The sequence below is a fragment of the Oryctolagus cuniculus genome, chromosome 17 (genome assembly GCF_051225735.1).
Source record: "Oryctolagus cuniculus isolate XC-2025 breed Fujian yellow rabbit chromosome 17, ASM5122573v1, whole genome shotgun sequence".
NCBI lineage: Eukaryota > Metazoa > Chordata > Mammalia > Lagomorpha > Leporidae > Oryctolagus > Oryctolagus cuniculus.
The window spans coordinates 32,429,720-32,457,420 of NC_142883.1; the positions used below are offsets into that span (position 1 = coordinate 32,429,720).

The 27,701-nt window shown below is 47.4% G+C and overlaps 2 protein-coding genes across 5 annotated transcripts in view; one reads left to right on the forward strand and one right to left on the reverse strand.

The window, feature by feature from the left end:
• The window catches only part of C17H17orf67 (chromosome 17 C17orf67 homolog), a 32,579-nt gene extending 31,589 nt beyond the window's left edge, over positions 1-990 (reverse strand). The window contains exon 1 of the mRNA XM_089318594.1: positions 859-990. The gene's annotated coding sequence lies outside the window, so the exon portion shown is untranslated. The remainder of the gene's footprint in view (positions 1-858) is intronic.
• On the forward strand, positions 1-27,701 carry DGKE (diacylglycerol kinase epsilon). 4 transcript variants are annotated; one of them, XR_016224409.1, is made up of 11 exons: positions 1-1,360; positions 7,068-7,227; positions 8,959-9,078; positions 12,454-12,597; positions 12,862-13,019; positions 13,864-13,915; positions 18,702-18,855; positions 20,577-20,648; positions 23,804-23,931; positions 24,141-24,252; positions 24,598-27,701. XR_016224409.1 is itself a non-coding variant. In XM_002719278.6 (11 exons), exons 1-11 carry the CDS (start codon positions 897-899, stop codon positions 24,775-24,777), a joined length of 1,704 nt encoding a protein of 567 aa, XP_002719324.1. In that variant the 5' UTR covers positions 377-896; the 3' UTR covers positions 24,778-27,701. The 4 variants fall into 4 exon arrangements, 1 of the variants encoding a protein (XP_002719324.1); XR_016224410.1 differs by having other exon boundaries at positions 23,808-23,931; XR_016224408.1 differs by having other exon boundaries at positions 3-1,360; positions 18,702-18,815; positions 23,808-23,931.

Consider the following 27,701-nt stretch of genomic DNA (forward strand, 5'->3'; position numbering starts at 1 on the left):
CCATGAACTTTTTTGAAGACCCCCGTAAATGCATACATTTCAAAACATTGTGCACCCAACGTTATCTTTTCGTTCCATTTTCCAGGAACTTTCCTAAGTGCCCTCACAATCAGCAAGCATGCAGGTGACATTTATCCGGGACTTGGGACTACCCCACTCTCTAGTATATACATACATGACACTGCCAAAACTGCCAGTTCTCTTCCGTACCAGCTGCTGCCTCCACCGCAGCGGGGGTACAAGGTCCCAGATAAGTTCAAGTCATACTGTAAATCATCCATACTAGCAGTTTCCGTTACGAATTTGCAGCGTGCAACCATCCGGCCCCTCTAACGCCTCCACTGTTACTCCGCCCACCGTCTTCCTTAGGCCCCGCCCCCACCGCGCAGAGTCCCGCCCCTCCTAGCTCCGCTCCGCTTGTCCACGGCCCGGCCAGGCACGGGGGCTCGCCGCCACAGGCCCCCGGCCCCGGCCCCGGCCTGAGCCGGCCGCCCAGCGCTCCAGCGCCAGCCGCAGGCCCAGCGTCCCATCCCAGGCCGGGTCCGAGGGCGAGTCGGGGTGGGGAGCGCGGAGGCGCGGATCTCCAAGCCCTGGAGGAGGAGGAGGAGGAGGAGGCAGCGCCTGGGCCCAACGCCGCTGCGAGCCCCGGAGTGGAGTAGGGCCCGGGCGGCCATGCCGAGGGGCACAGCCCCGACGCGAGGGCGGCCCGCGCGGGTGTGACGCGCCCTCCCTAGGCCAGGCGGGCGACGAGGCGAGGCGGCAAGTGGCCGTGTGCGCAGGGCGGGGCCGGACGGCGCTCGCGTCAGCGCCAGGAGGCGGGAAAGAGGGCGGGGAGGGGGCCGGGCCTGGCGGACCCACCTGTCTCTTTCGCGAGTGGACCCGTCCTCGGAGAGAAGATGGAAGGGGAGCGGCGGCCGGCGCCGGGCCCGCCCGCCAAGGGCCTGTTCGCGGACGGCCAGCTGGTCCTGTGGACGCTGTGCTCCGTGCTGCTGCCCGTGGCCGTCACCCTGTGGTGCAGCCGCCAGCGCTCGCGGCGGCAGCTGCACCGCAGGGACATCTTCCGCAAGAGCCAACACGGCTGGCGCGACACCGACCTGTTCGGCCAGCCCACCTACTGCTGCGTGTGCGCGCAGCACATCCTGCGGGGCGCCTTCTGCGACTGCTGCGGGCTGCGCGTGGACGAGGCCTGCCTCCGGAAGGCCGACAGGCGCTTCGCGTGCAAGGAGATCGTGCTCAAGAGTGACGCCGGGGCGCCCGACGCCATGCCGCACCACTGGATCCGGGGCAACGTGCCCCTGTGCAGTGCCTGTGCGCTCTGCAGGCGCCAGTGCGGCACGCAGCCCAAGCTCTGTGATTACAGGTAGGGCCCCTGCCCGGGGAGGCGCGGTGGGAGGCGGACCTGCGTGCAGCGGGTGTGGATCCTTGCAGATGGCCTACACTGCGCGCTTTGCCAGCATGCCCGGTATCGTGCCAGCGCGGTGGCACCGCAGCCGTTTGCCGAGATGAAGCGCCTATCTAGACGCCACTCCTTGGCCCCCCAGCCTTGGTGGAGCGCCAAGCTTGGCCCTGACTCCTGCCGGGAAGCCTCGGGGTGCTGCCTGCTTCCTGGCCACTGCATGATGCTGTGTGCTGGGCTGTCATTGGTGGTCTCCCGGCTTTGCATAAGGCAAAACGAAGCGCAGGGAGGGTTGGCTTTTACGCCCTTCCTCCGCACGACTGTTTGGGCCTCGGTGCCCTGCAGAGAGCGCACAGGGTGAAAACAAGAGTCCCTGCCAGGCAGCCCTTTGGGCACCTCGCGCTTGTTGCCCTAGTAAAATACACTCAAAAAGAACAGGGCTCTTCCGAAGTGACCTTGATTGAGCCAAGAATGTTTTAATGGCTTTGGCACACGCAGTAGGCAACGCATTTGTGTTCTTGAATATTGTCTGAGACAGAGGATGCCTTGGGCTCCTGTTGGAGGTGGGTGGGAGGGGACGCTGCTTCTCTGATCATCTGTGCTGGCTCCCTGCACCCTGGGGAAGGTTGAAGGTAAAGGGGACCAGCTCGAGACCTCTGACCTCTGACCCCTGGGGCAGCACTGGGAGTGCTCACACCTCGCCTTCTCTGAACCTGGGGTCTGGACATCTTCATTGTAACGGGTTTTATTTCCGACGCGTAGAAAGGCACATAAGCACGTTTAAGAACTGAAAGAGAAAGCAGGCACTAGAAAGGAAGCTTCTTACAGGGGAGAAAATAGTTTTTTATGTAACATGAGCACTTTTATGTCAATATCTGTTCTTAAATCTTATTTTAATTTTACACATCAGATGTAGGCAGTAAATTTTCAAAATCTTGTGTTAGACAGCTACAGAGTTTTATACCATTCTTATGTGATGTCTTTAGGATTTAGAGTGTTCTGTTTTCCCTCTTTACTGGGAAGAGCCACTACCAGTGACCTTCTGTGCATTTCATAATGAATTGACCACTGTTGCATTTCATAATGAATCGACCACTGTTACATTTCCTTCCCTTTTCTGTATTCATGCAGAATTAGATAAAGATGGCTTCTGTAAATATCTGAACCGTATTTCAGATACTCCAGGATGGATAACCCCAGCACTTCTGGTCCCCCTCCAGGATGAGCTCCCTAAAACTGCACAGCTGACCAAGTCCCCGCTTCCCTTCACAGCCTTGACATTGCTGCCTGTGACAGCACCCCAGTCTGATAGCATCAGCTCCCCGGTGCTCACCACCGTGCACCTGCACCGCTCGGCCTCTGCCCTTCCCGGCTGAGCTACCACCACCTACACTGAGCTTTGTGAACCAGCCACACTTGGCTGCCTGCAGTTTTCTGCAAACATCACAGCTTGTCTCAGGGCCCCTCTTTTTCCCTTTTCTTGCTGACCAGCTTCTGGGCATCCTCAAAGATGCTTCCGTGTCCTCTCCCCCAGGGTCCCTCGCCTGACCTCCTCGCTTCCCTCTAGCACGCGTGGTGAGATCATATCCTGTGCCTCAGGGCTTCTCAAAGGAAGAACCCTTAGATCCGATCTGTTAGAAACGCAAGTTCTAGGGCTGCCAGATGCAGCAAATAAAAAGTGTCTGTCGTATTTGGGATGGACGTACACCAAAAATTTGTGGTGTTTACTTGAAATCCGGATGTTGACTGGGCGTTCTGTGTGTCTCTGGCCACCCCAACCCCACCGCAGACCCCACTGCACCAGAAGTGTGGACGGGGATCAGCAGTCTTTGTTTCAGCAGACTCTGCGTGTTGTTCTAGAGTTTGGAGAACCATGCCTGTGATTTTGTACCGTTTAAAACCTGAGCCTCTGTCCTGAACCTGTGTCCTCCTCCCGCTGAGAACGGCGACTGTTGGAGATGATCCGTCTCCTTAGCCTGTCCTTGCGGGTTATCCGGCGGCCTGTTCCCAGCAGGCTGCACTAACCGCCCACGGTGGTCATGGTCTCTTGGTGCCCAGGAGGAAAGAGCACAGTGCCCTGAAGAGCTACCTGTGAACTGATTATGTTAGTGGATGGGGAGAGGCAGGTTACAGTCTGTTGTAGCTTTCTCTCGGAGTAAGGCTTTCTGCAGGAGAGACAAATCGCTGTGTGGAAGCTTTGCCAGGACGTGCCCGTCTGGGTCTTGGCCAGCCCTGGGGAGGGCTTCTCCCACCGCTGCATCCCTCTGCATCCCGTTCCCAGGGAAGCCTGGGAGCTCAGAGCCACGGGTTAGCACTTCAAAGGGCAGGAATGACCACAGAGCCCGAGGGCCTGGCGACCTCGGCAGAATACACCATAAACACCCCTTGGTCATTAGCGTGTTTCACTGGCATCTTCTCCCTCCATCCCCTCCTTCCTTCCCCTCATCTCTCTTCTGACTGCGATTGGGAGTTGGGTTCTGTTTTATAGTTTCGTTATAGTCATTCAATAAGCTTTGGTTCGTGTACTGTTCTGCCGCTGGGGAAGCAGCCATGCGACTGATAAAACCTTTTCTTCGTTTCACCCCTGCAAGGCATGCACCTGCTGAGGAGTCAGAGGAAGCTGACTCTGAGAAGGCAGCTCTAGAACGGCCGCTGTAGTCTCTGCCTCCAGCTTAAATGCTGTGTTTTTGTATCCCGTTGATATGTGTTCCTTCATTTCACAAATCACCTGCAACAAGGCCTCTAAATAAACTTCAAAGCAAAAGATAGGTCTGTATCTGAGAAAAATAAGCTTATGTTTATTAAGAAGTTAATTTAAGAGAATTAATATGGTAGGCAAGAGGTTGATATGTTGATATGTTCGGTAAATGGAAGTGCAGCAGGAGCCGGCGCTGTGGTGTAGCAGGTAAAGCTGCCGCCTGCAGTGCCAGCATCACATATGGGCACCGATTCAAGACCCAGCTGCTCCCCTTCCAATCCAGCTCTCTTCTATAGCCTGGGAAAGCAGTGGAGGATGGCCCAAATCCTAGGGCCCCTGCACCGGCATGGGAGACCTGGAGGAGGCTCCTGGCTTCAGATTGGTGCAGCTCAGGCATTGCGGCCACCTGGGGAGTGAACCAGTGAATGGAAGATCTCTCTCTCTCCCTCCCTATCCCCCCCTCCCCCCCGCCTTTTCTTCTCTGTGTAACTCTGACTTTCAAGTAAAATGAATGAATCTTTAAAAAAAAAAAGTGCAGGCAGGTGTTGACGCCTGGTGAAAGATGAACCTAGGACGTTCGTGAATTCACTAAGGAAGGCAGGAAGGGTTTCCTCCAGGAGGAAGGGGGCCGGCATTGTGGCACAGTAGGTTAAGCCTCCACCCGCGGCGCCAGCATCACGTATGGATACCAGTTCTAGTCCTGGCTGCTCCTCTTCTGAGGTTCTAGTTTGACTGATCCGGCTCTCTGCTATGGCCTGGGAAGGCAGTGAAAGCCCAAGTGCTTGGCCCCTGCACCCGCGTGGGAGACCCAGAAGAAGCTCCTGGCTCCTGGCTTCGGATCAGCTCAGCTCTGGCCGTTGTGGCCATATGGGGAGTGAACCAGCAGTTGGAAGACCTTTTTCACTAACTCTCCCTTTCTCTGTCTGTAACTCTACCTCTCAAATAAAAATAAATAAACAAATAAACAAGAAGAAGACCTTTGCTATCGAGTCATCAAGGAAAAATCTTTAAGTACAAATCAGTACCGTTAATGGGCACCGCCTGTGATGAACTGTGCTGGTCCCAGGCACATAGGATAGACATGGAGTTCTGCAGGGCAAGGCTGGCTCCCACAGCACTAATCTCTGCGGTTGGCAGAGAATCTCATTTTTGTGTTGGGGCCGTTCATCCCATCTCTAATTTAAAGATAACCTGTCCAAATGTTTCAAAAGGCAGAATAGGGGTTTAAGTAAATTTAGTATATCCATATGATGTAGTATTATACATTTACAAATCATGGCTTTAAAAAAGATTTAGTGGCATATGGAAATATTCATGGTACAATGTGGGAAGAAAAGCAGTATCTAAATATATATATATCATATTCCTAACCTGAAAAACATAGCTCTATAAAACTGAGAAGAGCTAGATTATAAAGTTAAGAATATCTCTGACTACTTTGGAAATTTATATTCATTAAATAAAAGTTAAAAAAAAAGAATATCTCTGACTGGTTTTTACTCTGTGCCTTTCAGTATTTCTAAACTCTAAAGCATAGGCTAGCGTGTTCTTAGTATGGTTTTAAAAATACGTGCAAGGTGTTGGTGCTGTGGCGTAGCAAGTAAAGCTGCCACCTACAGTACTGGCATCCTATATGGGTGCTAATTTGAGTCCCAGCTGCTCCGCTTCCGATCCAGCTCCCTGCTATGGCCTAGGAAAGTAGTAGAAGACAGCCCAAGTCCCTAGGCCCTTGCACCTCTCTCTTTCTCTTTCTCTGCCTCTGCTTCTCTGTAACTCTGCCTTTCAAATAAATAAATAAATCTTGAAAAAAATACATGCAAGTAGTCTGTGAATACATTCTGGTTTTTAGGAACTCACAGTACAAGCACTAATGCATAATGTTCTTCCTATCCCTCGGTCCTGGTCCTGCGAGTCTTCCCAGAGGAAGCCATTAGGAAATAATTCAGTGGTCATTCTTTGAGGTTACTTTGAATAATAAGCTGTTGTTTTGAAGTTAATGATGGGCCAGTGGGTGGGGGAATTAGACACGGGCTGCATAGCCAGTTTCTCAAGCTTAGTTTGCAAGCAAGTGTCACCTGTTATTGTGCGAGTTACTTTACAGTTTTCTTTTTAACCAGTAATTCTTTTTAAGGGTAAGTAGGACTCCTGAGTAAGCAGCAGAAATTGCTCAACAACTCTGAACAACCAGAGGTGGGGGGAAAACCTCTTAAAATAGAAGGGTCCTGAGGTGACCGCCAGGTGAAGGAGAGTTTGTCCCCTTTCTTCATCTAATTACAGCCATTCTTTTCTGCTGCCCTGCCTTTGTCCCCTCAGATCAGCCTTGACTGTGAGTGGATTAAATGCTTAGCAGATTAGTGGCAGAGCCCCAGGCCCTTGCCAGCCTGTTTGACGCTGTAGATCCAAACTTGGAGCAAAGCAAACATATACATTATTTTTTGTTACCTGTCTCTCCCCCACCCCCAATGGGCTATTTCACTTTATACAAACCAGGAGACTTGATGCTGGGCCCCGAGAACTCTCCAAGGGCCAGGGCAATGGGGATGTTTAAGCAGCAGGGAGTTGAGGCCTCCAGAACCTGTTTTGGCCAAAACAGGACTGATTGGTTGACCCTTTGTTCTGGGTCAGCTTTGGTTTCTATGGTACTTACCATGTGACAGATTTCAACAGAAATTGTTAAAGTATGTATTCATTTTCAGAGTAATGGTAATATAAATAATGCATTTATATGCAAATAAAGGAAAATGCAGTGAGAAGGTTCTGTGCACCCTGTCTACCATTTGATGTAAGGGACCCTAGCTTTTGGTGTGTGTGAGGGGTGGGGTCCTGGAACCAGTCCCCTGAGGATACCAAGGGATGACTCTATGTTGTTTTTTTTTTTTTTTTTCCTGACAAGAATGATTGGTTTGTGGATCAGTAAAATTGCACTTTAAAACTTTAAAATTAGCAAATGCTTCTGTTGCTTCCTTTCCTCAGGTGCATTTGGTGTCAGAAAACAGTACACGATGAATGCATGAAAACCAGCTTAAAGAGCGAAGAGTGTGATTTTGGAGAATTCCGAAACCTCATCATCCCGCCCAGCTACTTGGCTGCCATTAGTCAGATGCGAAAGGACAAGAGAAAAGATTATGAAGTGGTAACTACAGTTTACTTACGTGCTTGATTCCTAAAAACAATTGTTTAAGTCAGGGCATAAGACAGTTCAGGCTGTGTGTGTGGGAAGAGTTAGGGCCAAGAATAAAATAAGCGTAATAAAAATGTCAAGGCCAAGCTCAGGGGAAGTACAAAGTCATCCTGGTAAGCCATAAATCCTGCCCATTCCCAGTGATGTGGCACAGATTTCAACTCCTGGGTTCTTTCATGTCTGGAGCAAAGCAGGAAGCGTCACACCAGTGGTTCTAACTGCATCCAAACCCTTGGAGAAATTTTTTTTTAAATAGATTCATGAAAGCCGGCGCCGTGGCTCAATAGGCTAATCCTCCACCTTGCGGCGCCGGCACACCGGGTTCTAGTCCCGGTTGGGGCGCCGGATTCTGTCCCGGTTGCCCCTCTTCCAGGCCAGCTCTCTGCTATGGCCAGGGAGTGCAGTGGAGGATGGCCCAAGTGCTTGGGCCCTGCACCCCATGGGAGACCAGGAAAAAGCACCTGGCTCCTGGCTCCTGCCAGGATCAGCGCGGTGCGCCGGCTGCAGCGGCGGCCATTGGAGGGTGAACCAACGGCAAAGGAAGACCTTTCTCTCTCTGTCTCTCTCTCTCTCACTGTCCACTCTGCCTGTCAAAAAAAAAAAAAAAAAAAGATTTAAATAGATTCATGAGCCCACTCCTAAAACCACATCGAATGTCGTAGATTTAGGAAACCTACATATATACATATGTATTATTTTAAGGTCCTCAGATGATTCTGACAAACAGCTAGATTTGGGATTCTTAATCATTGTCAGTCAAAAGAAAACATGGATTTTCCTCTGACCTTGTTCTAAAAAAAATTGTTCCATTTAGAACTTTACATAGGATCCCTTGAAGTAAGTTCACATTGCACGTTAGATGCTACCGCAAGTAATGTTGAAGTTAAAGTGCAGTGTGTATGTATATGTGTGAAAAGCAGCATGGATACAGCTCCCCATCTTTATGTTGCTCTTGAGTACTGACTATAAAAAAGGACAGACTTAAGTCCTACTTGAATATTCCAACACATTTATTTTGTTTTAAAATTCAGCTTTACCTTGTTGAAGCTCAGATTTTATATCTTAACCATCAAGCCTCCACATTGTGATACAGATGGGTGATTTTTCACTGTACAAGCCCCTTCCTGAATTCAATCTGAGATCACTAAGTAAAGCTATGGAATAGCTTCCTCAGTGGTTCTGTCCGCAAGGAGAAGGCAGTGTGGCAGCGTACATCCAGCGAAAGAAGGTCAAGGTGAGGGAGGGAGAACGGTCGGTGTCCATTCCGCGAGAGGCTGGAGGAACATGGAATGTATTGGCAAGCAGAGGAGACTGGTCAAAGATGCAGCTTGCTGGGTTTGAGCACAGCAGTGATGAGCAGGCAACAACCATTCCTAGTTGACTTGGGAAACAAAATCAGTATAGGCTGCCTTATTAGTGAGTCCCCTCTTAATGCATCAGAGCATATGCAGGATGACATATAGAACAGAAGATGGTCAGAGATTAAGCAGAAGCTTCAACTAAGCTCTGTGGTCCCCTTCCCGGCTTAGACTTCTTCCATTTTCACATTGTTTGGACAGCACCAGTATGGTTTGAATTTCAGCAAATTACAGCACCTTTGTTATCAAGGTGTGAAAAGTAGGTGCCTGCCATCTTTGAGATGTTAAACCTTTTCACTCTGGTTATCATTTTTTTTTTTTTAAGCTAGCTTCTAAGCTTGGAAAGCAGTGGACCCCATTAATAATCCTAGCCAACTCTCGAAGTGGAACTAACATGGGAGAAGAACTGTTGGGAGAATTTAGGATCCTGTTAAATCCAGTCCAGGTAAGTAGAAAGCTTTCCTTTATTAATCTTGCATTATCCCTAAAATGTTGTGAATAATGCCTTTGATCATAGGAATGAATAATAATGACAGAAGAGTGACACCACTCACATATGAGGAGGAACAGGAGTCCTTGAGTAGCAATAGACAGTGGTACATCCACTTTGACAGTTTTGTTACTGTAAGATTTATTTGTTAGGCTGGTGTTGTAACATGCCCAGTAAAGCCATTGCCTACAATGCAAGCATCGCATATGGGAGCCAGTTCATGTCCTGGCTGCTCCACTTCCTATCCAGCTTCCCTGCTAATGGGAAAAGCAGCAAAAGATAGCCAAAGTGTCTGGGCTAGCCCTGGCCTTGCAGCCATTTGGGAAGTGAACCAGTGGATGGAATCTCTCTCTCTCTCTCTCTCTCTCTCTCTCTCTCTGTGTGTGTGTGTGTGTCCCTTTTTCTCTGTAACTGCATTTCCAAAAATTTGAAATGGAGGGAGGGCGCATGGTCAGCGCTGTGCCATAGTAGGCTAAGCCTCTGTCTGTGTTGCCAGAATCCCATATGGCCATGGTTTGAGTCCCAGCTGTTCCTCTTATTCAGCTCTATGCTCATGGCCTGGGAAAGCAGTAAAAAAATGCCCCAAGTGCTTAGTCCTCTGCATGCACATGGGAGACCTGGAGGAAGCTCCTGGCTTGAGATCAGCCCAGCTCTGGCCATTGCAGCCATTTGGGGAGGCACTGGTAGAATGGGAGACCTTTAGCTCTATCTTTTCCTCTCTCTTTCTGTAACTCTACCTCTCAAATAAATAAATAAAATCTTTAAAAAAGAAATTTGAAATCAAGAGCCTGAAACTCCACCTGGGTCTTCCACATGGGTGGCAAGAGCCCAAGCACTTGGGCCATCTTCTGTTGCTTTCTCAGGTGCTTCAGAAGGGGGATGGATCAGAAGTGGAGCAGCTGGGCCTCCAACCAGCATTCATAGGGGAGGCAGGTGGCAGCTTGACCTGCTGTGTCGTGATGCCAGCCCCTTGGCAATTTCTTAAAAAGTTAAATTTGCCGAGCAATCCCACTTGTAAGAATCTGCACAAAGGAAGTGAAAACATGCATCCCACAAAGACTTGCTTGCAAGTCCTCATGGCAGCATGATTCATGATGGCCAAAGAACAGAAGCAGGTGGACTGTCCCATCATTTGGTGAGCAGATGAACAAAACTACCATGTATCCGTACAATGGGATACCACTGAGTGAGGAAAAGGAATGACTGACCCACTGACACGTTACAGTGAGTGAGCTGTGAAGAACCCAGACACAAGGGTTCTCTCATTTATGCAACCTGCCCAGAAAAGGCAGATCCCCGGGGGCCGTAGGTTGGGGTTGCCTGAGGCTAGGAATGGGGACTGCAGACGGGCAAGGAGGAACCTTACTGAAGCGGTTAAGAGTTCTGACCTGGGTTGTGGTGGTGGTCGCACAACTAGCAGTCATTGCCTTGTTCTCTGTGAGTGAATTTCATGGTATGTAAATTATACCTGGTTTTAAAACAAGGGGAAAAAAGAACCTTGACATTAACATTGAGGGTACAGGCTAGCAACTTGTGGACAACTAAACCCATTGTGCAACCATCAGACAGGTAGTAAATTTTTTCCTTCTTTTCAGTTTTTATACTTTCTTTCTGTTTTTATACTTTCATTATTACATTACTTAGGGAAAATTACAAAAATTAAAAAAAAGAGCAGATCACCTACATTTTCCCCACACAACGCATGTTCTCATTTGTTCGTGTCGCTTGCACAGTCTCTGCATCTATGTACTAATAATGCTGTCATAATCTAGATACAAATTTGCATTGCTTTATTAATGGTATATTTTCCCTGTTTCAACATAGTCTTCATAATTACGTGTTTAATGGCTAGGAGAGTTCATTGAATGGATGTATCATAATTTATCCAGTCACTTGCTGTTGGAGGTAGAGAGTGTCCCCAAGGTTGTAATATGATAATTAACGCAACAGTGACTATCTTTCTCTTCAGGACATTTTTGTATTTTGAAATATTTTACTAGGGCCGGCGCCATGGCTCACTAGGCTAATCCTCCACCTTGCGGCGCCGGCACACTGGGTTCTAGTCCCGGTCAGGGCACCGGATTCTGTCCCGGTTGCCCCTCTTCCAGGCCAGCTCTCTGCTGTGGCCAGGGAGTGCAGTGGAGGATGGCCCAAGTGCTTGGGCCCTGCACCCCATGGGAGACCAGGAGAAGCACCTGGCTCCTGCTTTCGGATCAGCGCGGTGCGCCGGCCGCAGCGCGCTGGCCGCGGCGGCCATTGGAGGGTGAACCAACGGCAAAGGAAGACCTTTCTCTCTGTCTCTCTCTCTCACTGTCCACTCTGCCTGTGAAAGAAAGAAAGAAAGAAAGAGAGAAAGAGAGAAAGAGAGAAAGAGAGAAAGAGAAAGAAAGAAAGAAAGAAAGAAAGAAAGAAAGAAAGAAAGAAAGAAAGAAAGAAAGAAAGAAAGAAAGAAAGAAAGAAAGAAAGAAGAAAAAAAAAAAGAAATATTTTCCTAGGAGCATTTACAGGATTGGTGACCTCAAGCTTCCTTGCATTTTTGTATCATTTCTTGGATATTGCGGAATTGTTGTCTAACATGCTGTGTAATTTGTATTAACTTGAACTAGTGATTTTTTTAAACAAAAAGTATAAAATATGAAACACTGGTTAGAGGTGAATTCAGCCCTTGTGGAGGAGGAGACAGTGGGGTATAATGGCTAGACCGTGAGTCTGGATTTGAATTGTGGCACTTGGCAAGTGATTTGCCTTCCTGGTCAGCACAAGGAGGCCCACTCCCGCCATGTAGGGTGGGTGTGAGGAGGAGCCCCACTGAGGACAAGTGCAGGAGGCACACGCCTGGCTTGTTGTTAAAGATACTCACGCAGGCCGGCGCCGCAGCTCACTAGGCTAATCCTCCGCCTAGCGGCGCCGGCACACCGGGTTCTAGTCCCGGTCGGGGCGCCGGATTCTGTCCCGGTTGCCCCTCTTCCAGGCCAGCCCTCTGCTGTGGCCAGGGAGTGCAGTGGAGGATGGCCCAGGTGCTTGGGCCCTGCACCCCATGGGAGACCAGGAAAAGCACCTGGCTCCTGGCTCCTGCCATCGGATCAGCGCGGTGCGCCGGCCGCAGCGCGCCGGCCGCGGCGGCCATTGGAGGGTGAACCAACGGCAAAGGAAGACCTTTCTCTCTGTCTCTCTCTCTCACTGTCCACTCTGCCTGTCAAAAAAAAAAAAAAAAAAAAAAAGATACTCACGCGGTAACTGGTACCTTCTTCAGCCGTGTCTAGTCATCTACTCACGGAAGGAGAACCAGGTTAGATAAAAATAATTCTCTCCTTGTTCTTTCCTTTCTAGGTTTTTGATGTGACTAAAACGCCCCCTCTCAAGGCTCTGCAGCTCTGCACCCTCCTTCCCTGTAACTCAGCTCGGGTGCTTGTCTGTGGAGGGGACGGGACCGTGGGCTGGGTGCTGGACACTGTTGATGAAATGAAGATCAAGGTACAGAGGCACTGGTCACAGAGCACTGCTGAGATAAGTGACACTGGGGGGGGGGGGGGCTTTTGTTACCACGCAGGTGACTGTTAGAAGACACTGCCAGTTACAGGCAGCTAGGAATGAGTTATTACCATTAAGCACTTTACTCAGCCTATAGCTGCGATTTTTTATCCTTGTTGGTTTGGGCTTTAAATTTTACAAAATACCATTACCCTACAAGTGCTCTGAAGAGGAAACTCTAAAACAAATGTATGTTCCATGTTCCAGGGACAAGAAAAATACATTCCACAAGTTGCGGTGTTGCCTCTGGGAACAGGCAACGACCTGTCCAATACGCTGGGCTGGGGTACAGGCTATGCTGGCGAAATCCCAGTGGCACAAGTCTTAAGAAACGTAATGGAGGCAGATGGCATTAAACTCGATCGGTGAGTGACTCTGAGCCCGAAGGAAGACATCTTGAGCTTTGGGAACATCATGTGGTGTATAAATGAAGACGTGTGTAGTTAAATGTAATTTAAATGTAAAAGGCCATTTTAGTCGTACTTACACACGGTACTTCAGAAAGTTCATGGAAAATGGGAATTAAGAGTAAGTTTATTTTGGCACAAAGATTGTGAAATCCATGCAGAGTTTTTCATGATATGCATTTCCCATGAAATGTTGAAGATCCCATGTATGCATGGATTTTAAAGATTTTGGGGGGCTGGTGCTGTGGCACAGCGGGTTAAAGCCCCAGCCTACAGTTCCAGCATCCCATATGGGTACTAGTTCGAGTCCCGGCTGCTCCACTTCCAATTCAGCTCTCTGCTATGGCCTGGGAAAGCAGTAGAAGATGGCCCAACTCCTTGGCCTTCTGTACCCACATGGGAGACCCAGAGGAGGCTCCTGGCTCCTGGCTTTGGATCAGCTCAGCTCTGGCCGTTGCAATCATTTGGGGAGTGAACCAGCGGAATGAAGGACCTCTGTCTCTCTCTCTCTGAGTCTACCTCTCTCTGTAACTCTGTCTTTCAAAATAAATCTTTTTTAAAAAATATATTTTTTGCATGAAAGCAAACTTATATTTGATTCCATTTTCCATACATGAGTACTGCTGTTTCATTATTATGTAGGCCAGATACATAGGCCATGCTGAGAACTCAGGACATTTGCACGCTCACTTAGATACGACTACTATTTTACTAGAAAAACGTTATCTAGTAGACAGCCAGAATTCAGTTATTTTGGTAAAAGGTACTGACTTTTTCTCTTTTTTAACTTTTATATTTTTAGGTGGAAAGTTCAAGTAACAAATAAAGGATACTACAACCTAAGAAAGCCCAAGGTATGTCCCAGTGCTTCATTGTGAGTAGTTGGAGCGAGCACATGGGGTGCACAGCTGTGGCCTTCCGTGGGGGACACCGCACTCTGGGCTTCTCTGAGGTTGGTTACAGAGCAGAAAAGGCAAGGCCCAGCGCTGCTCTGTGGGGCTGGGCTGGAGAACAGTGGGGAGGCTGCAGGGACATGGCGTCCAGTCTGTCTGGGTGAAACTGTGTAGATAGCAGGGGAGGGAGCCAAGGACCTTGTGGGGAGAAGCGGAAGAGAGACAGTATACAGTTGGCAAATAGCAAGTAACACACACAGAAAGCAGACCTGTTTCTTTAAAAGCTCCTCTGGAGATACTGTGGAAATAGCTTGGGACAGAAGCTGGCACTAGGGTAGAAACCAGGGGAATCTTAGGATACAGGTAATCGAGCACTTTTGAGAGGTAGAACTCATCAAGACTTGACAATCTGTTGGTAAAAAGGGAAGAGAGAAGAAACACAGGTTATTACTAGGTTTCTAGTTAATAACAATCGCGGGTATGGAAATGGAGATAAGAAAAACAGATTTCAGGTTTGGCTAGGAAGAAAATGAGTTAGATTTGGGGGATCTCAACCCAGAAAACCCTGGAACATTGACACAGATTCTGGAAGTTGAGGCTTATTTGTCAGGAACAAGGATACCTAGAGCTGCAGATTGAGGAATCCGGGCAGGGCTGGAAAGGAAGGTAAACCCAGGGGGCACGGTTGCCTGCGCTGGGGCTGCTGGAAGCCGCCAAAGTGTAAGAAGAAGATTGGGAACGCAGCAGTGGAAGCCCTGAGGGTAAAGCCGAGCCATTGAGAACAGCGTGCGGAGCAGAAGTGGAAAGTGGGGCTCCTGCATAGCTGGCAGCCACTGAGCCGGAGCTGCGGTTCTGGTGTGGCTGTCTACATGCTGAACACGCGGGAGCAGGAGCCGGCCATTGAGGCTAAGAACTACATCTTAAAAACAGATATATTTAGGGGACGCGCTGATGAAGAGGGGACTCGTGTAGGGAGTCAGAGAAGGCAGTTCTAGAAGGTGGGCGATAAGCAGCAGATGATGCCGACGTGAAGCCAGGGTGCTCAGGCCTTTGTGGCTGGCTTCATCCTGGCACAACCCTGCCTGTTAGGAGTCTCGGGGGAGTAAAACCAGCAGGTAGAAGATCTCATTCTGACTCTTTCCAATAAAATAAGTACATTTCTTTTAAAGATAGTAAGTACTTAAAATTGGAAGATCATGAAATAACAGTTGGAGGTGGGTGTTTAGCCTAGACATGGAGACACCCGTCTTAAGAAGCCTATGTCCCACCTCAGGGTATCTGGGTTCAATATCCAGATCTGGTTCCTAGCTGCGGGCAGCTTCCTGCTAATACAGGCCCTGAGAGGCAGCAGGTGATGACTGAGAACTGGAGTCCCTGCCGCCCCCGTAGGAGACCCAGATGCAAATCCCAGTTTCTGGTTTCAGCCTGGCCCAGTCCCAGCCATTATGAGCACTTGGAGAAAGAACCAGTGGACGTGAATGCTCTCTCTCCCTCCCCCCACCCTCCCCATATAAATAGAGAAGGTGTTGAGAGATTTTCTAAAATGCATCCTGTGTGTAAAAGTATTCATTTATCATAGTACCTGAAATACCAGCATTAAAGATACATTTCTCTTTCTGGTAATAGCCAGCCTAGCAGGTGTAAGGTGATACTTCATTGTGATTAGTGCTATGTGGAGCATTCTTTCATATACCTGTTGCCAATTTGTGTTTTGAGAAGTGTCCAAGACCTTTGCTCATTTTTAATAGTATTATTTTCTTACAAGAGAATAGTGTGGATTCCTTGTTTCTTGGGTAATGCAAATATTTTCTCCCAACTGGGTGATTTTCTTGCTCTGTTAACTGTCTCTTGGCTGTGCAGAAGCTTGCTAGTTTGATGTGATCCCATTTACCTATTTTTGTTTTCAATGCCTTTGCTTTGGGGAGCATTTCCAAGAAATCACTCTTGCCAGTGTCATGGAGCTTTTGCCCCGTTTTCTTTGAGTAGTTTTATAGTTTGTTCTTAACATTTAAGTCTTCCATAAATTGTTGGTTGATTCCGTGTAAGGAGTGGAATGAGGAGCCGTTTCCATTCCTCTGCATGTGACATCCAGTCTCCCAAACACCATTCATTGAAGAAACTGTCCTTTCCCTGTTGTGTGTTCTGGGCTCCTGTCTTGAAAGTCAGTTGACCATAAACGGGTGGGTTTACTTCTGGGCTCTCTACTCTGTTTGTCTTGGCTGATGATGATAAGTTGGTGAGAATGCAGAGAAAGGGGAACTCTCATATGCTGTTGGTGGGAGTGTAAAGTAATACAACCATTTTGGAAAACAGGATGGAACTGCCTCAGAAAAACTAAAACTAGAACTTACTGTGTGATCCACTGATTCCATTTCTGAGTATTTACCCAAAGGAATTGAAATCAGCATGTCATAGAGATACTGGCACTCCCAAGGTCATTACAGCAAGTAACCAAGATGCAGAATCAGCCTAAGGTCATCAACGGGTGAATGGATTTTTTTTTTTTTAATTTGGTACATATACCCAATAGAACCCTGTTTAGCCTTTTCTTTTTGAAGGGCGGTGGGGATCCTATCATTTGAAACAACATGGATGAACCTAGAGGACATCATGTTAAGTAGGCCTGGCAAAGGGAGACGGGCGGCATGTGATCTCACGAATGTGTGACATCTGAAAGAGGTGAATTCATCAGAAGTAGAGTAGAATGGCAGACACCAGGGTGGATGGACAAGGAGAGACATTGCTCAGCAGTCAGACGGGAGAGTGAGCTCAGGTGTTCTGTCACACAGCACGGCGACCACAGTTAAGAATGTTTCAAAATTGCTAAAAGAGAGGGTTCTAAATGTTCTCATCATAAAGAAATGGTAGAGTTGAGGATGATGGACATGAAAAAAAATGTTTTTCTCATCCATACCAGAATATACTGCTCAATAATAAAAAGGAGATAACTTTTAAAATACTTATCAGAGGTCACTCTTCCAAAGAAGGACTTGGGCAAAATTTTGTGCCAGTTAGGTGATTCAAATAAGAAGGCATACTCTCTCCACCCATTTGCTATCAGAAACAAGATAGGCCACTAAGAAAAGTTATGCTGGGGCCAGTGTTGTGGCATAATGGGTAAAGTTGGCCCCTGCAATACCAGCATCCCATATGGGTGCCAGTTTGAGTCCCACTTGCCCCACTTCCAATCCTGAGAATGCAGCAGAGGATGTCCCAAGTCCTTGGGCCCCTGCACTCACATGGGAAACCTGGAGGAAGCTCCTGGCTCCTGGCTTTGGCCCAGTCCAGCCCCAGCCACTGTGGCCATTTGGGGAATGAACTAGTGAATGGAAGATCTCTCTCTCTCCTTCTCTCTCTCTCCTTCTCTCTCTCTCTCTTTCTCTTTCTCTTTCTTTCCTTCTCTCTATAAGTCTGCCTTTCAAATGAATAAATATTGTTAAAAGAAAGTTATGCCACCATTAATAGGGTGTACTCATCTCTGTGGAAGAAATTTCAAACATACACAGCAAGAGAGAACCTCATTCTTTCCAGGGGTGGGAACATGTGGTCCAAAGGCCATATAAAGCCCTCAAAATCATTTGATGTGTCCCTGCCAAAGCACCTGCAGGCAGGACGCAAAATTCAATAAATCTGTAGCAGGCCAGTTTTTAAGTTGATAATTTTGTATGGTGTTATAAGTATCCAAGTGACCCCTGGTACGTTGAGATGCTTATTCTGTGCCAGACGCCGTCCTGGGTGTGGGAGCTTCGGCGGTGCAGGTCTTGCCCTCATAGAGCTCGTGTTACTCACCTTTAGTTCCAGAATTTCTAGGAAATAGACAAGAGGAATTTTAGTAAAAAATAAAGTCAAATTGATGTAAAGGTTTTCAGTTAAATTAATGTACTTTTTAGTTAAGATGTTTAAAGTGTTTTTTTTTTTTAAGAATTGAGATTTTAATTATATTTTGGCAGTGAAGGGACAGATTTAGTGACTCATAGATCCATGAGAGAAAATGCAGAAAGGAGGAAGAAAATAAGCAACTGAATTTCAACTTCGCCATAAAAGGGACTAAGAGCATCTTTGACATGGAGAACAAAAGATACACTGAGTAAAGGCAGAATTTTTAGATGACAGGAAAACACGTGAGAATTCATACCTGATGATATCGCTTGTTCCAGCAAAGCAAGATCACATGAGCGTAGCAAAGGCAAGGGGCTGATGATGAGAGACTTCAGAGTTGTACTTTTCCAGATAAGCTCCTGTGGGTTATTGAAAGGAATCGCCCCATGATGGATTGGAAATAGCAAGCTGTAACAGAGAGAATTGTAACTGCAAGGCTCTCACCAGCAGTGCCCAGCAGCCTGGAAACAGCCAAGAAAGGGCACGTGGAGCAGATGAACAATTCAGGCTGATACGGGCGAGGAGAAGGCCAGAGACGAGGTGTCCAGGCTGGATCGGAGGGGCCGACAGGAGCAGAGAACCCAGTGGATACGATCCAGGGGAGCAGCCTCACACCCAGAGCGGGGCCGCTGCGGAGGGGCAGGTCTGGGACTCCGCAGGCCAGACAGGCGTGGCCAGGGCGGGTCCTGTCCCTAACGGGCAGCCTTGAACTCACGCTTCTTCCTGCTGGCTTCTCTGAACACTGTCAAAGTACAGGAGAAAAGTGTTCAGTTTCCAGAAAGAGCAGAAAGGATCAGATTTGTGTGGTTCAGGGTGGGACAGCGTGGACAAAAGCTCATCTGTTGCTCATCCTCCCTGTTTTGCGCAGGAGTTCACAATGAACAACTATTTTTCTATCGGACCTGACGCCCTCATGGCCCTCAATTTTCATGCTCACCGTGAGAAGGCACCATCCCTGTTTTCTAGCAGAATTCTTAATAAGGTGTGTTGGATAAAATAACATTTGCTGCTTATCACTGAAGGTACAGTAAAATCAATAGTTCACTATATTTAACACTCTTAGATGCGGGTTGAACTAGCTTATGGACTCACTTACCTGCTCTGTTTGTGTAAGACTGTCAAATTGGATTTTTAAATCTTAGAGCTGTCCAAATTTTACGGTATGTGATAGCTTATCTTAAATGGTGGTGAAAGTGGGAAAGAAATGTTAGACAGAAAAAATTGTTGGTAAAGTTGTTAATGAAAAATTAGATTCCACTGGCCTGGGAAAGCCCCAGGAGGCAGTCAAGGCACGGAGAGGAGCAATTCATTTCTACAGCTTTTAGCCACAGCCATCTCCAGGGCTGATGGAAGTTTTGTTCTATAGTTTTTTAAATGACTTTTGGCGATTGAGCAGTAGAATGTGAAACATAATATAAAACAGTATTCCTGTTTCTGTTTACAAATATCTCAAATTTTAAAATTGCCTAGCAATTAAGACCCCCTCATCCCACATTGGCATCCCTGGATTTGATGCCTGTCTCTATCTCCTGATTCCTTCTAACTGGCTTCCTTCTATGCAAACCCTGGGAGGCTCAAGTAATTGGGTTCTTCCCACCCACCGGGAAGACCTGGATTGAGCTCCCAGCTTCCAGGTTCTGCCTGGCCCAGCCCAGCCCCAGCACTTGCAGGCATTTGGAGAGTGATCCAGTGGATAGAAGTTCTGTGTCTTTAAAAAATGTTTTCGGCCGGCACCGCGGCTCACTTGGCTAATCATCCACCTGCGGCGCCCCACCCGGCACCTCAGGTTCTAGTACTGGTTGGGGTGCCGGATTCTGTCCCGGTTGCTCCTCTTCCAGTCCAGCTCTCTGCTGTGGCCCGGGAAGGCAGTGGAGGATGGCCCATGTCCTTGGGCCCTGCACCCCATGGGAGACCAGGAAGGGGCACCTGGCTCCTGGCTTTGGATCAGCAGCCATTTTGGGGGTGAACCAACGGAAGGAAGACTTTTCTCTCTGTCTCTCTCACTGTCTAACTCTGCCTGTCCAAAAAAAAAAAAAATTCTTAAAAGTAGTTCCCTTTGTTAATATAGTTACTAAGGCTATTAGTAATGTTAATGTTACTATTTATACAACTCAGCATCTCAGTGCTTCTGGCAGCTTTTCTGAATTCAGAAGTGATGATTAAGTGCTTGCTAAGTTTTGTCTGCATTGCTTTCCTCAAGTAACCTGAAGTACTGAGAAAAGTGGAATTTTCTTGTTTTTATGTAGTATTTCTTTTTAAAATGCAGCTTTATGGATAAACAGGGAGAAAACACCACGTTGCCCTCAGAGAACAGGCTAGTTAAACTGTAAAGCAGTGGCTTCTACGGTCCCCTGCTAGAAGAGAGGGATGGTTAATGTCACTTGTTGTACCACAGGTCAGCTAGAACTGTTCAACCCTTAAGAGCACAATAGAATAAAGCATCACATTTTAACACTGCCCGAGCTGCCTGCGATATGTGAGAGACATTTTACACTGTATTTTACCCGGGCCCCTTCCCTGCTGTCCCACGTGAGTTCCAGCTTAAGAGGTGTTGGGTGGAGCAAGAGGTCGCATCCCCGAAGCATCCCTTTGGGGCCCTTTCTCCGGAGACCTCAGAATCCAGTCCAGGCTAAGAAAGCGCGATCCAACCGTCAGATCAGACAGCTTGGGCCTACTGTGTTTTTCTTCATGTCTGCAGGGTTTGTTAGGTTGTTCTAACATGATTTTTGCCCATTTTTCATAGGCTGTTTACTTATTCTATGGGACCAAAGATTGTTTAGTGCAAGAATGTAAAGATTTGAACAAAAAAGTTGAGGTAAGCTACTAATGCCTTCTCTAAAGTTTAAGATGGTATCTTGCTTAATCATAAGACTCTTGTTTAACAGAAATCCTCAGCTTCCTATTAGTATCTTTTGGTAACGTATGTGGGGTATTTGTATGCCAGGCGCTTTGCTGTACACAGTAACCTCAGTCCTCACCATGACCTTCTAAGGCAGGGAGTATTACGTTCCCAGTACAGAGACGGAAGAACTGCACACATTCACACAGTACCTGCATAATCAGGATTGGGGCCGAGTCTTAGACACTCCAGAGTCTATGTGCTATACTGAACGATAACACACTTGTGGAGTTCTCAGATTCAGTGCCTGATACATCATAAATGCCCAGAGGCAGTTTACATGCAAGTTTAATTCAGTTTACTTTTGTGAGATCTTTCTCGTACATACTAAATCAGTAAGATAGAATACTGATGATTGATGTTGCTACAGTATCCCTAACATCATTATATGGCAATGTCTTTGTATGTATGTATTCCTTACTTCCAGAAAAATCTGTAAAGGTTAATAGCAACCACAGATAGTAATAGAGAAGTGGATGTCGTGTTAAAGCTTGGAATGCCAGCATCCTATGTTGGACTGCCAGTTTGAGTCCCAGCACTTGCACTTCCAACCAGCTTCCTGCAAATGCATCCTGGGAGATGGGCTTCTGCCACCCACGTGGGAGGCCTGGATAGGGTTTCAGGTTTCAGACTTTGGCCTGGCCCAGGCCTGGCTGTTGTGGGCATTGAGGAGCGAACCAGCAAGTGGAAGTTCATTTGTATACATTTGCTCTCTGTCTTGCTCTCTGCTTCTCTCTATGTGTCACTCTGCCTTTCAGGTGGATGAAAAGTGTATTTTTATATTTATGTTTTTAAAAGATTGATTGACTTATTTATTTATTTGAAAGGCAGAGCAACAGAGAGCAAAGGAGAGACAGAGAGAAAGATCATCCATCAGCTGATTCACTCCCTAAATGGCTGCAATAGTCAGGGCTGGGCCAGGCTGAAGTCAGGAGCCTGGAACTCCAGCTGGGTCTCCCACGTGGGTTACAGGGGCCCACGTACTTAGCCTATCTTCCACTGCCTTCCCAGGTGCATTAGCAGGGAGCTGGATCAGAAGTGGAGCAGCCAAGACTTGATCCGGCACTCTGATATGGGATGCCAGCATCACAAGCAATGGATTAAACCACTGTGCTGGTGTCTGCCCTAAATAAACAAACACTTTTTTTAAAAAATATTTTAATACAGAGAAACCTAGAGCTAGTACAATATAGTCAAAAGACAAGAGATGATGCATAGCTTGGGAGAAAAGAGTGGGAAAAGAAAATGAGCATGGCCCAAGGAGCTGATTATCCATTAGCCAAGGAAAGCTGCTGCCAACAGGAATAGCAAGAGTTTGCATTTAAAAAGCATCATTGCTGCTTTATCATATTTCCTTTTCCTTGGCTTGGATAGTATTGGTAGAGTGAAGCACTTAAGGCAGCACCTTATTTTATTGTCTGATTTTTAATTCCTTTGAGGTCACCCACAAAGTGCAGGGCACTGGCATAGGTCCTGGAGATCCAGTGACAGATCCCTGTCCTAAGGCAGGGGCAGGGAACATCCGGTCTGTGGGCTGAGGAAGGCCACAAAGTCACGTGGTCTGGCCCTGCCAAGGCAGCCATGGGCAGGACTCAAAATCCAGTGCATCAAAGTTTTGAAAGATTTGTTTATTTGGAAGGCAGAGTTACAGCAAGAGAGTGGGAGAGACAGAGACAGATCTTGCATCCACTCATTCATTCCCCCAAATGGCCGCAACAGCCAGGCTGAAGCCAGGAGCTTCATCCGGGTCTCTCACATGGGTGGTGGAAGCCCAAGTGTGTTCTGCTGCTTTCCCAGGCACATTAGCAGGGAGCTGGATCAAAAGTGGAGCAACTGGGACTCAAACTGGCTCCCATATGGGATGCCGACATCTCTGGTGGCTGCTTAACCCACTGTACCACAATGCTGGCCCCTGGGTAATAATTTTGTATGGCCTACAAATGATGTTATAAATATCCAAATGGTCTTTGGCAGAGGAAAGCTTCCTCACCCCTGCTCCAAGATTCCAGTCTCAGGAGAAGAAAGGTACTTACCTTGCAGTAAGACAACATGGGAAGGGACATGCTCAGGTCTTCTGGGAATCAGCAAGGGCCAGGCATGACCCAAGGACGACAGGGACCATCTAGGGAAAGTGACAAGCTGAAACCTGAAAATTCAGAGTGAACTCAGTGAAGAGTGTCCCAGGCTGAGATCAGCACATGCCGAGGGCCCAGAGGTGTGTGGTGGAATGGGGCATGTTTGAGTCCGAGCTGGAGCCCAGGAACAGGAAGGAAAGAGGCAAGTCCTGAGGCTGGGGAAATGCACAGGGCCTAAGTCCCAGCAGGTCCTGTTGGCCTGTTGTGGCACTTGGATCTCATCGTGAGCACAGAGCCACGCCACTGAAGGGCCTCGAGGGGGCAGACAAGCCAACTCGAGAGTAATGATGGAAAAAGAGAGCTAAAGGATCAATTGCTTTTAGCAAATTAATTGGATAAGGAGGATGACGGCAACAAAGCGAGACAACGCCCAGGTTTCCAGGGAAGCAGGCAGGGAGGGCGGGACAGACTGGCACAGTTGTGGCACATGGCGCCCTCAGTGCAAGCGTCGTGTAGGCTGTTGGACACCTGGGCCTGGCCCAGCTTCCGTCTGCGGATTTAGCAGTTAATGGTGCGGAAGTGGCTAGGGTTGCCCTCCAGGGTCTGCAGCAGAGGAGCTGGATACATAGCTGGGAGGAAGCTGTGGGCACAAGGCAGGAAGCAGGGCTGGCAGCAGTGACTGAGCAGTGATGTCCCAAGACGCAGGGTCGGTGGTCCCCGGAGAGCCGAGGGCAGGGCTGAGTCAGGTGCACTGGGACAGTGAGCTGGAAAGGGCCCGAAGAAATCTTAGACTTTAGCAGAAAGGATGTCTTGTCCTCAGTGACCTGGACAAGTACATTGGCCCTGAAAAGCGGGAGCCGCCAGGCCCTCACGTGCGGGAGGTCTCCCCCTCAGCAGGCTCTGTGGCCTCGTATCTGCACGCACGGTCGGAAACTCCAGGGGCGCTGTGGGGAGTGGCGTGCCTTGTAGTAACTAACTGCTTGCCTTTCTTTAAAGCTAGAGCTGGATGGTGAGCGAGTAGAGCTGCCAGATTTGGAGGGCATCATAGTTCTGAACATCGGCTACTGGGGCGGTGGCTGCAGGTTGTGGGAAGGCATGGGCGATGAGACCTACCCGCTAGCCAGGTGCGTGCGTCGCTGTCCGTCCCTCTGTCACTGATTGCACGAAGCACTGTGTTGTTCTCAAAGTAATATTCTTCCCTCAAATTTTCCTTTTTTATGTGTACCTCATTAATACTAAGTTGACAGCCCACCTGGTTAAAAAGTAACTGCCCCAACCTGGCTGATTTTCCTGCTGTGCATCAGAGACTTCTAATTCCTTCTCCCAATTTTAGGCATGATGATGGTTTACTGGAAGTGGTTGGAGTATACGGGTCTTTCCACTGTGCCCAGATTCAAGTGAAACTGGCGAACCCGTTCCGAATAGGACAAGCACACACAGTGAGGGTGAGTGACACAGGGCGGGGCCACCGGTCCGTGGAAGCAGGTGTTCACGCCGTAACGGCTCTGGATAGCGGCTCACAGCCCATACTGTTGGTCACCCTACATCAGGGGCTCGAGTAGGATGGGGAAGAAGAGACAAGACACCTGACCCTCAATGCAGCTGAAAAAAATCACATGGCCCCTGAAAAAGAATCCCTTACACCATCTGCCAATAAAGATATATTCACGTTAATTTTCTAAAAATGAGATACAGGAGGGTGAAGGGGCTGCGGGTGGTCCTTGGGAGAAGCGCCTTCCTGAACGCTGTTGGGACTGACGCTTGTCTGACTGTTTGTTCCCTAACATCAGCTGATCTTGAAGTGCTCCATGATGCCGATGCAAGTAGACGGGGAGCCGTGGGCCCAGGGGCCCTGCACCGTTACCATAACTCACAAGACCCACGCCCTGATGTTGTATTTCTCTGGAGAGCAGACGGACGACGACATCTCCAGTACTTCTGACCAAGAGGACATGAAGGAAACCGACTAGACGGAAGCGGAAATGCAAACCTCGCCTCACCCCCTCCCAGACAAGCAGCTGCAGGCTCATCCAGGAGCAGACGGATGCGCTCTGTCGGTCTTGCAGTCTCGATGGCACTAGGAGTGGAACAGGTGTACATTTGTGTGGCTAGCACCCCGGAAACGGCCAGACTTCCTGTTATTTACAAACGCCTGTTCTTCTTTTCCAGTGAAATACTTAAATCATATAGCACTGACTTTTAAAAGTCACAGAAAGTGGCACAGAGGTGGTCTGTTGTTCATGGCTGTGTGTCTGGAGAGTGAGCCTGGCTCAAAAGGGTTCCGGGTCTCAGTCCTTACTCTTGAGCCGCACGCTTGCTAGACACAGGATGTGCGTGGAAACCTCGTCTCCTCTTCATGTTAACAAATGGACACCACAACGTTGTACACTCCCCTTGCTTTTGTGAAAGGACCTGGTCATTGTCACACTGGCTTGGTTAATGCTTGCCTGCAGCCCAAACCAAATGATTGGTACATACTGATTTTCAGGAAACCCCAAGAGGAGGAAAAAACAGTACTTTTAAGTCATAATTCAAATTGTAGGATTATTTTCAGAGCCCCCAGATGTTGCTTAATTAACTCTGTTAATGACCAGGCTGAACTGCAATTCAGGATCTGTTTTCTAGGCCCAGTATGTCCAAGAGAGAACAAGACAGATGAATTGGTAAAAGTAAGGTCCAGAGCACTTGGGATTGAAAGACACGGCTTCTGAGCCGGGAGGTTCACCAGCTTCTCTTTTGACGAAGAGACCGTGTCAACATGTGTTTTTATATGTACTGAAAAGGAACTGACCTGATGCATTGCTCAAAGAATGTCCAAGGCTGACCAACAGCTTAAAGATTCAGTGTTCGTGCAGTGCCTTGAAATACAGCCGTCTTTGCTATCTGAAGCACTCCACCGAGCCTCCCTCTGGGAAGGCAAGTGTACAGACCTCTGCTAAAGTGTTTGTATCATATTTATTTTAAAATGAGATCTATATTTTTAACTTATTTATTATTTACCTTCTGACACCTGTGTTTAGTGTTTACACTGTGGAGCTTTATTTAATGAGTTCAGTTGATCACATTGGTTCTGCTAGACACAATCGATAGAAATTCAGCCTACTGACTAATTAAAATCCTAAGTGAATTCGCCTGGCAGATGTATTACCTTGTTATTCTGATTCTTCAGAAATAGTCTTTAGTGTCTGGGGAGGTGGGGGAGTCGTGAAAGCACTGGTAAATTCTGTGGAAAACTCAAAGATTTTGCTGCATGCTTTTTGCCAAAAGCTGTTGAAAGGCTGGTTTCATGATTACCCATAGAGGGCGCTCTTCTGTTTTTAATCCAGCCTGCCCTTAACGCCCCGTGGCTAAGCAGGCTCAGTGGGCTCCGAGCCCGGTGTTCTGAGACAGGTGGCCCGTTGTGGGCTTGGTGGTCCTCCGTGGCATTAATCTCTGCAGGATTAGAACATGTCCTCCCACACGCCGTTGTCTTCCTTCCGGGGCCTGTTCGCAGTCATTGTCTGTGAGTGGCCACAAACTCGCACCTGAGTCACTTCTGGTCCGGACCATGTTTTGAAGCAACGACTTGGTAAGGGATGATCAGTTCATTCCATAACATGCTTTTATCTGGCTAAATTAGCAGCTTCAAATCTCCACGGGTGATGCCAGACACTCACCTTGAAAGGCCGTGCGCACTGCTGTGTTTCCAGCTTTTTCTCGCACTTTCAGGAGCTCGCCGTGGTGTGGCGATGGCAGCGTTTTGTAGATTGTCCTTTAGGGGCTGATCATGTTCTGAGTGTAGTGAAGTTTATTCTTTCATTCATGATCAGAATTGTTACAGATCCCGTGTTTTATAAATACACTGTTAAGCTCACTTTGCTGCAGGTTATATTTTACATATAATTTGTAGTGCTAACTATAGTAGAAGCAAAGTACCTAGTGAATTTGGGATGTCAGAGTTTAAAATAACAATGTTGAAGTTTTTTAGTTGCTAAAAATGACCATAATGTTACACTGGATTTAGGACAGGTTTATGTACAGTGCCCTCATTTATTTAAACAGATCTTTACCCTTCATGACGTGTTTTTTGCTGCCTTTTTCACACATGCAGAATTAATTTTTACTTAGGAAAGTTGTTTCAGAATACCGTATCATAAAACATGTCATTATCTTGTCTTAGCAAAATTCACTTACTTTTTAAGGCACGTCTACCCAGCATTTCAAATAAATGTATAGGCTTGTGCCTTGTTTAAATAAATACAATTTGTGAGAGACTTCGTGTTTGCAAGTTAGGTATTAAGATCATAATTGTTTATATTACCAGGGATTCTACACTTGAGAAAATAATTTACCATAAAATTTTTCTCCTGTTTCATTTAAATTTGTTCTACTAAAAAAACTACATTCTCAGGAAGAAAAAGATAACTATAATAATGCCATATATGTGTCCAGCTTTCTCTCATCTTGTACTTTGCTAACACATTCCTAATGCCTCGTAAACTTAGTGGCTTAAATACTGAATACCTGGCAGCTCTCATAGATCCTATAATAGATGAGGATAATTTTCAGTGATAGAAATAAAATCGACTTGTGTATTAAAATACGAGTTGCCTAGTGGTAAGAGTACATGATATAAGTGTGTTCTAGGTTTTCTGCAACAATTAGCTGTGATCCCTTAATGTAGCTAATGTTCATAAAAGTTTTATAGTCAAAATTATTTATTTTTATTTTTTTAGTGTATATAAAAATGTGTAGTGTCTGCTTTTTGAAATACATTTGCCTCCTTAGAGTTGTAAACCCTACTGTGACTCAGAAGTTGTAAAGATGTTTTTGTGCTATAAAAGTGAATACTACCAGCATGTCAAAGGAAGATTAACTTGCATTTGTAATATGAAATAAAATTCTATTTCATGTA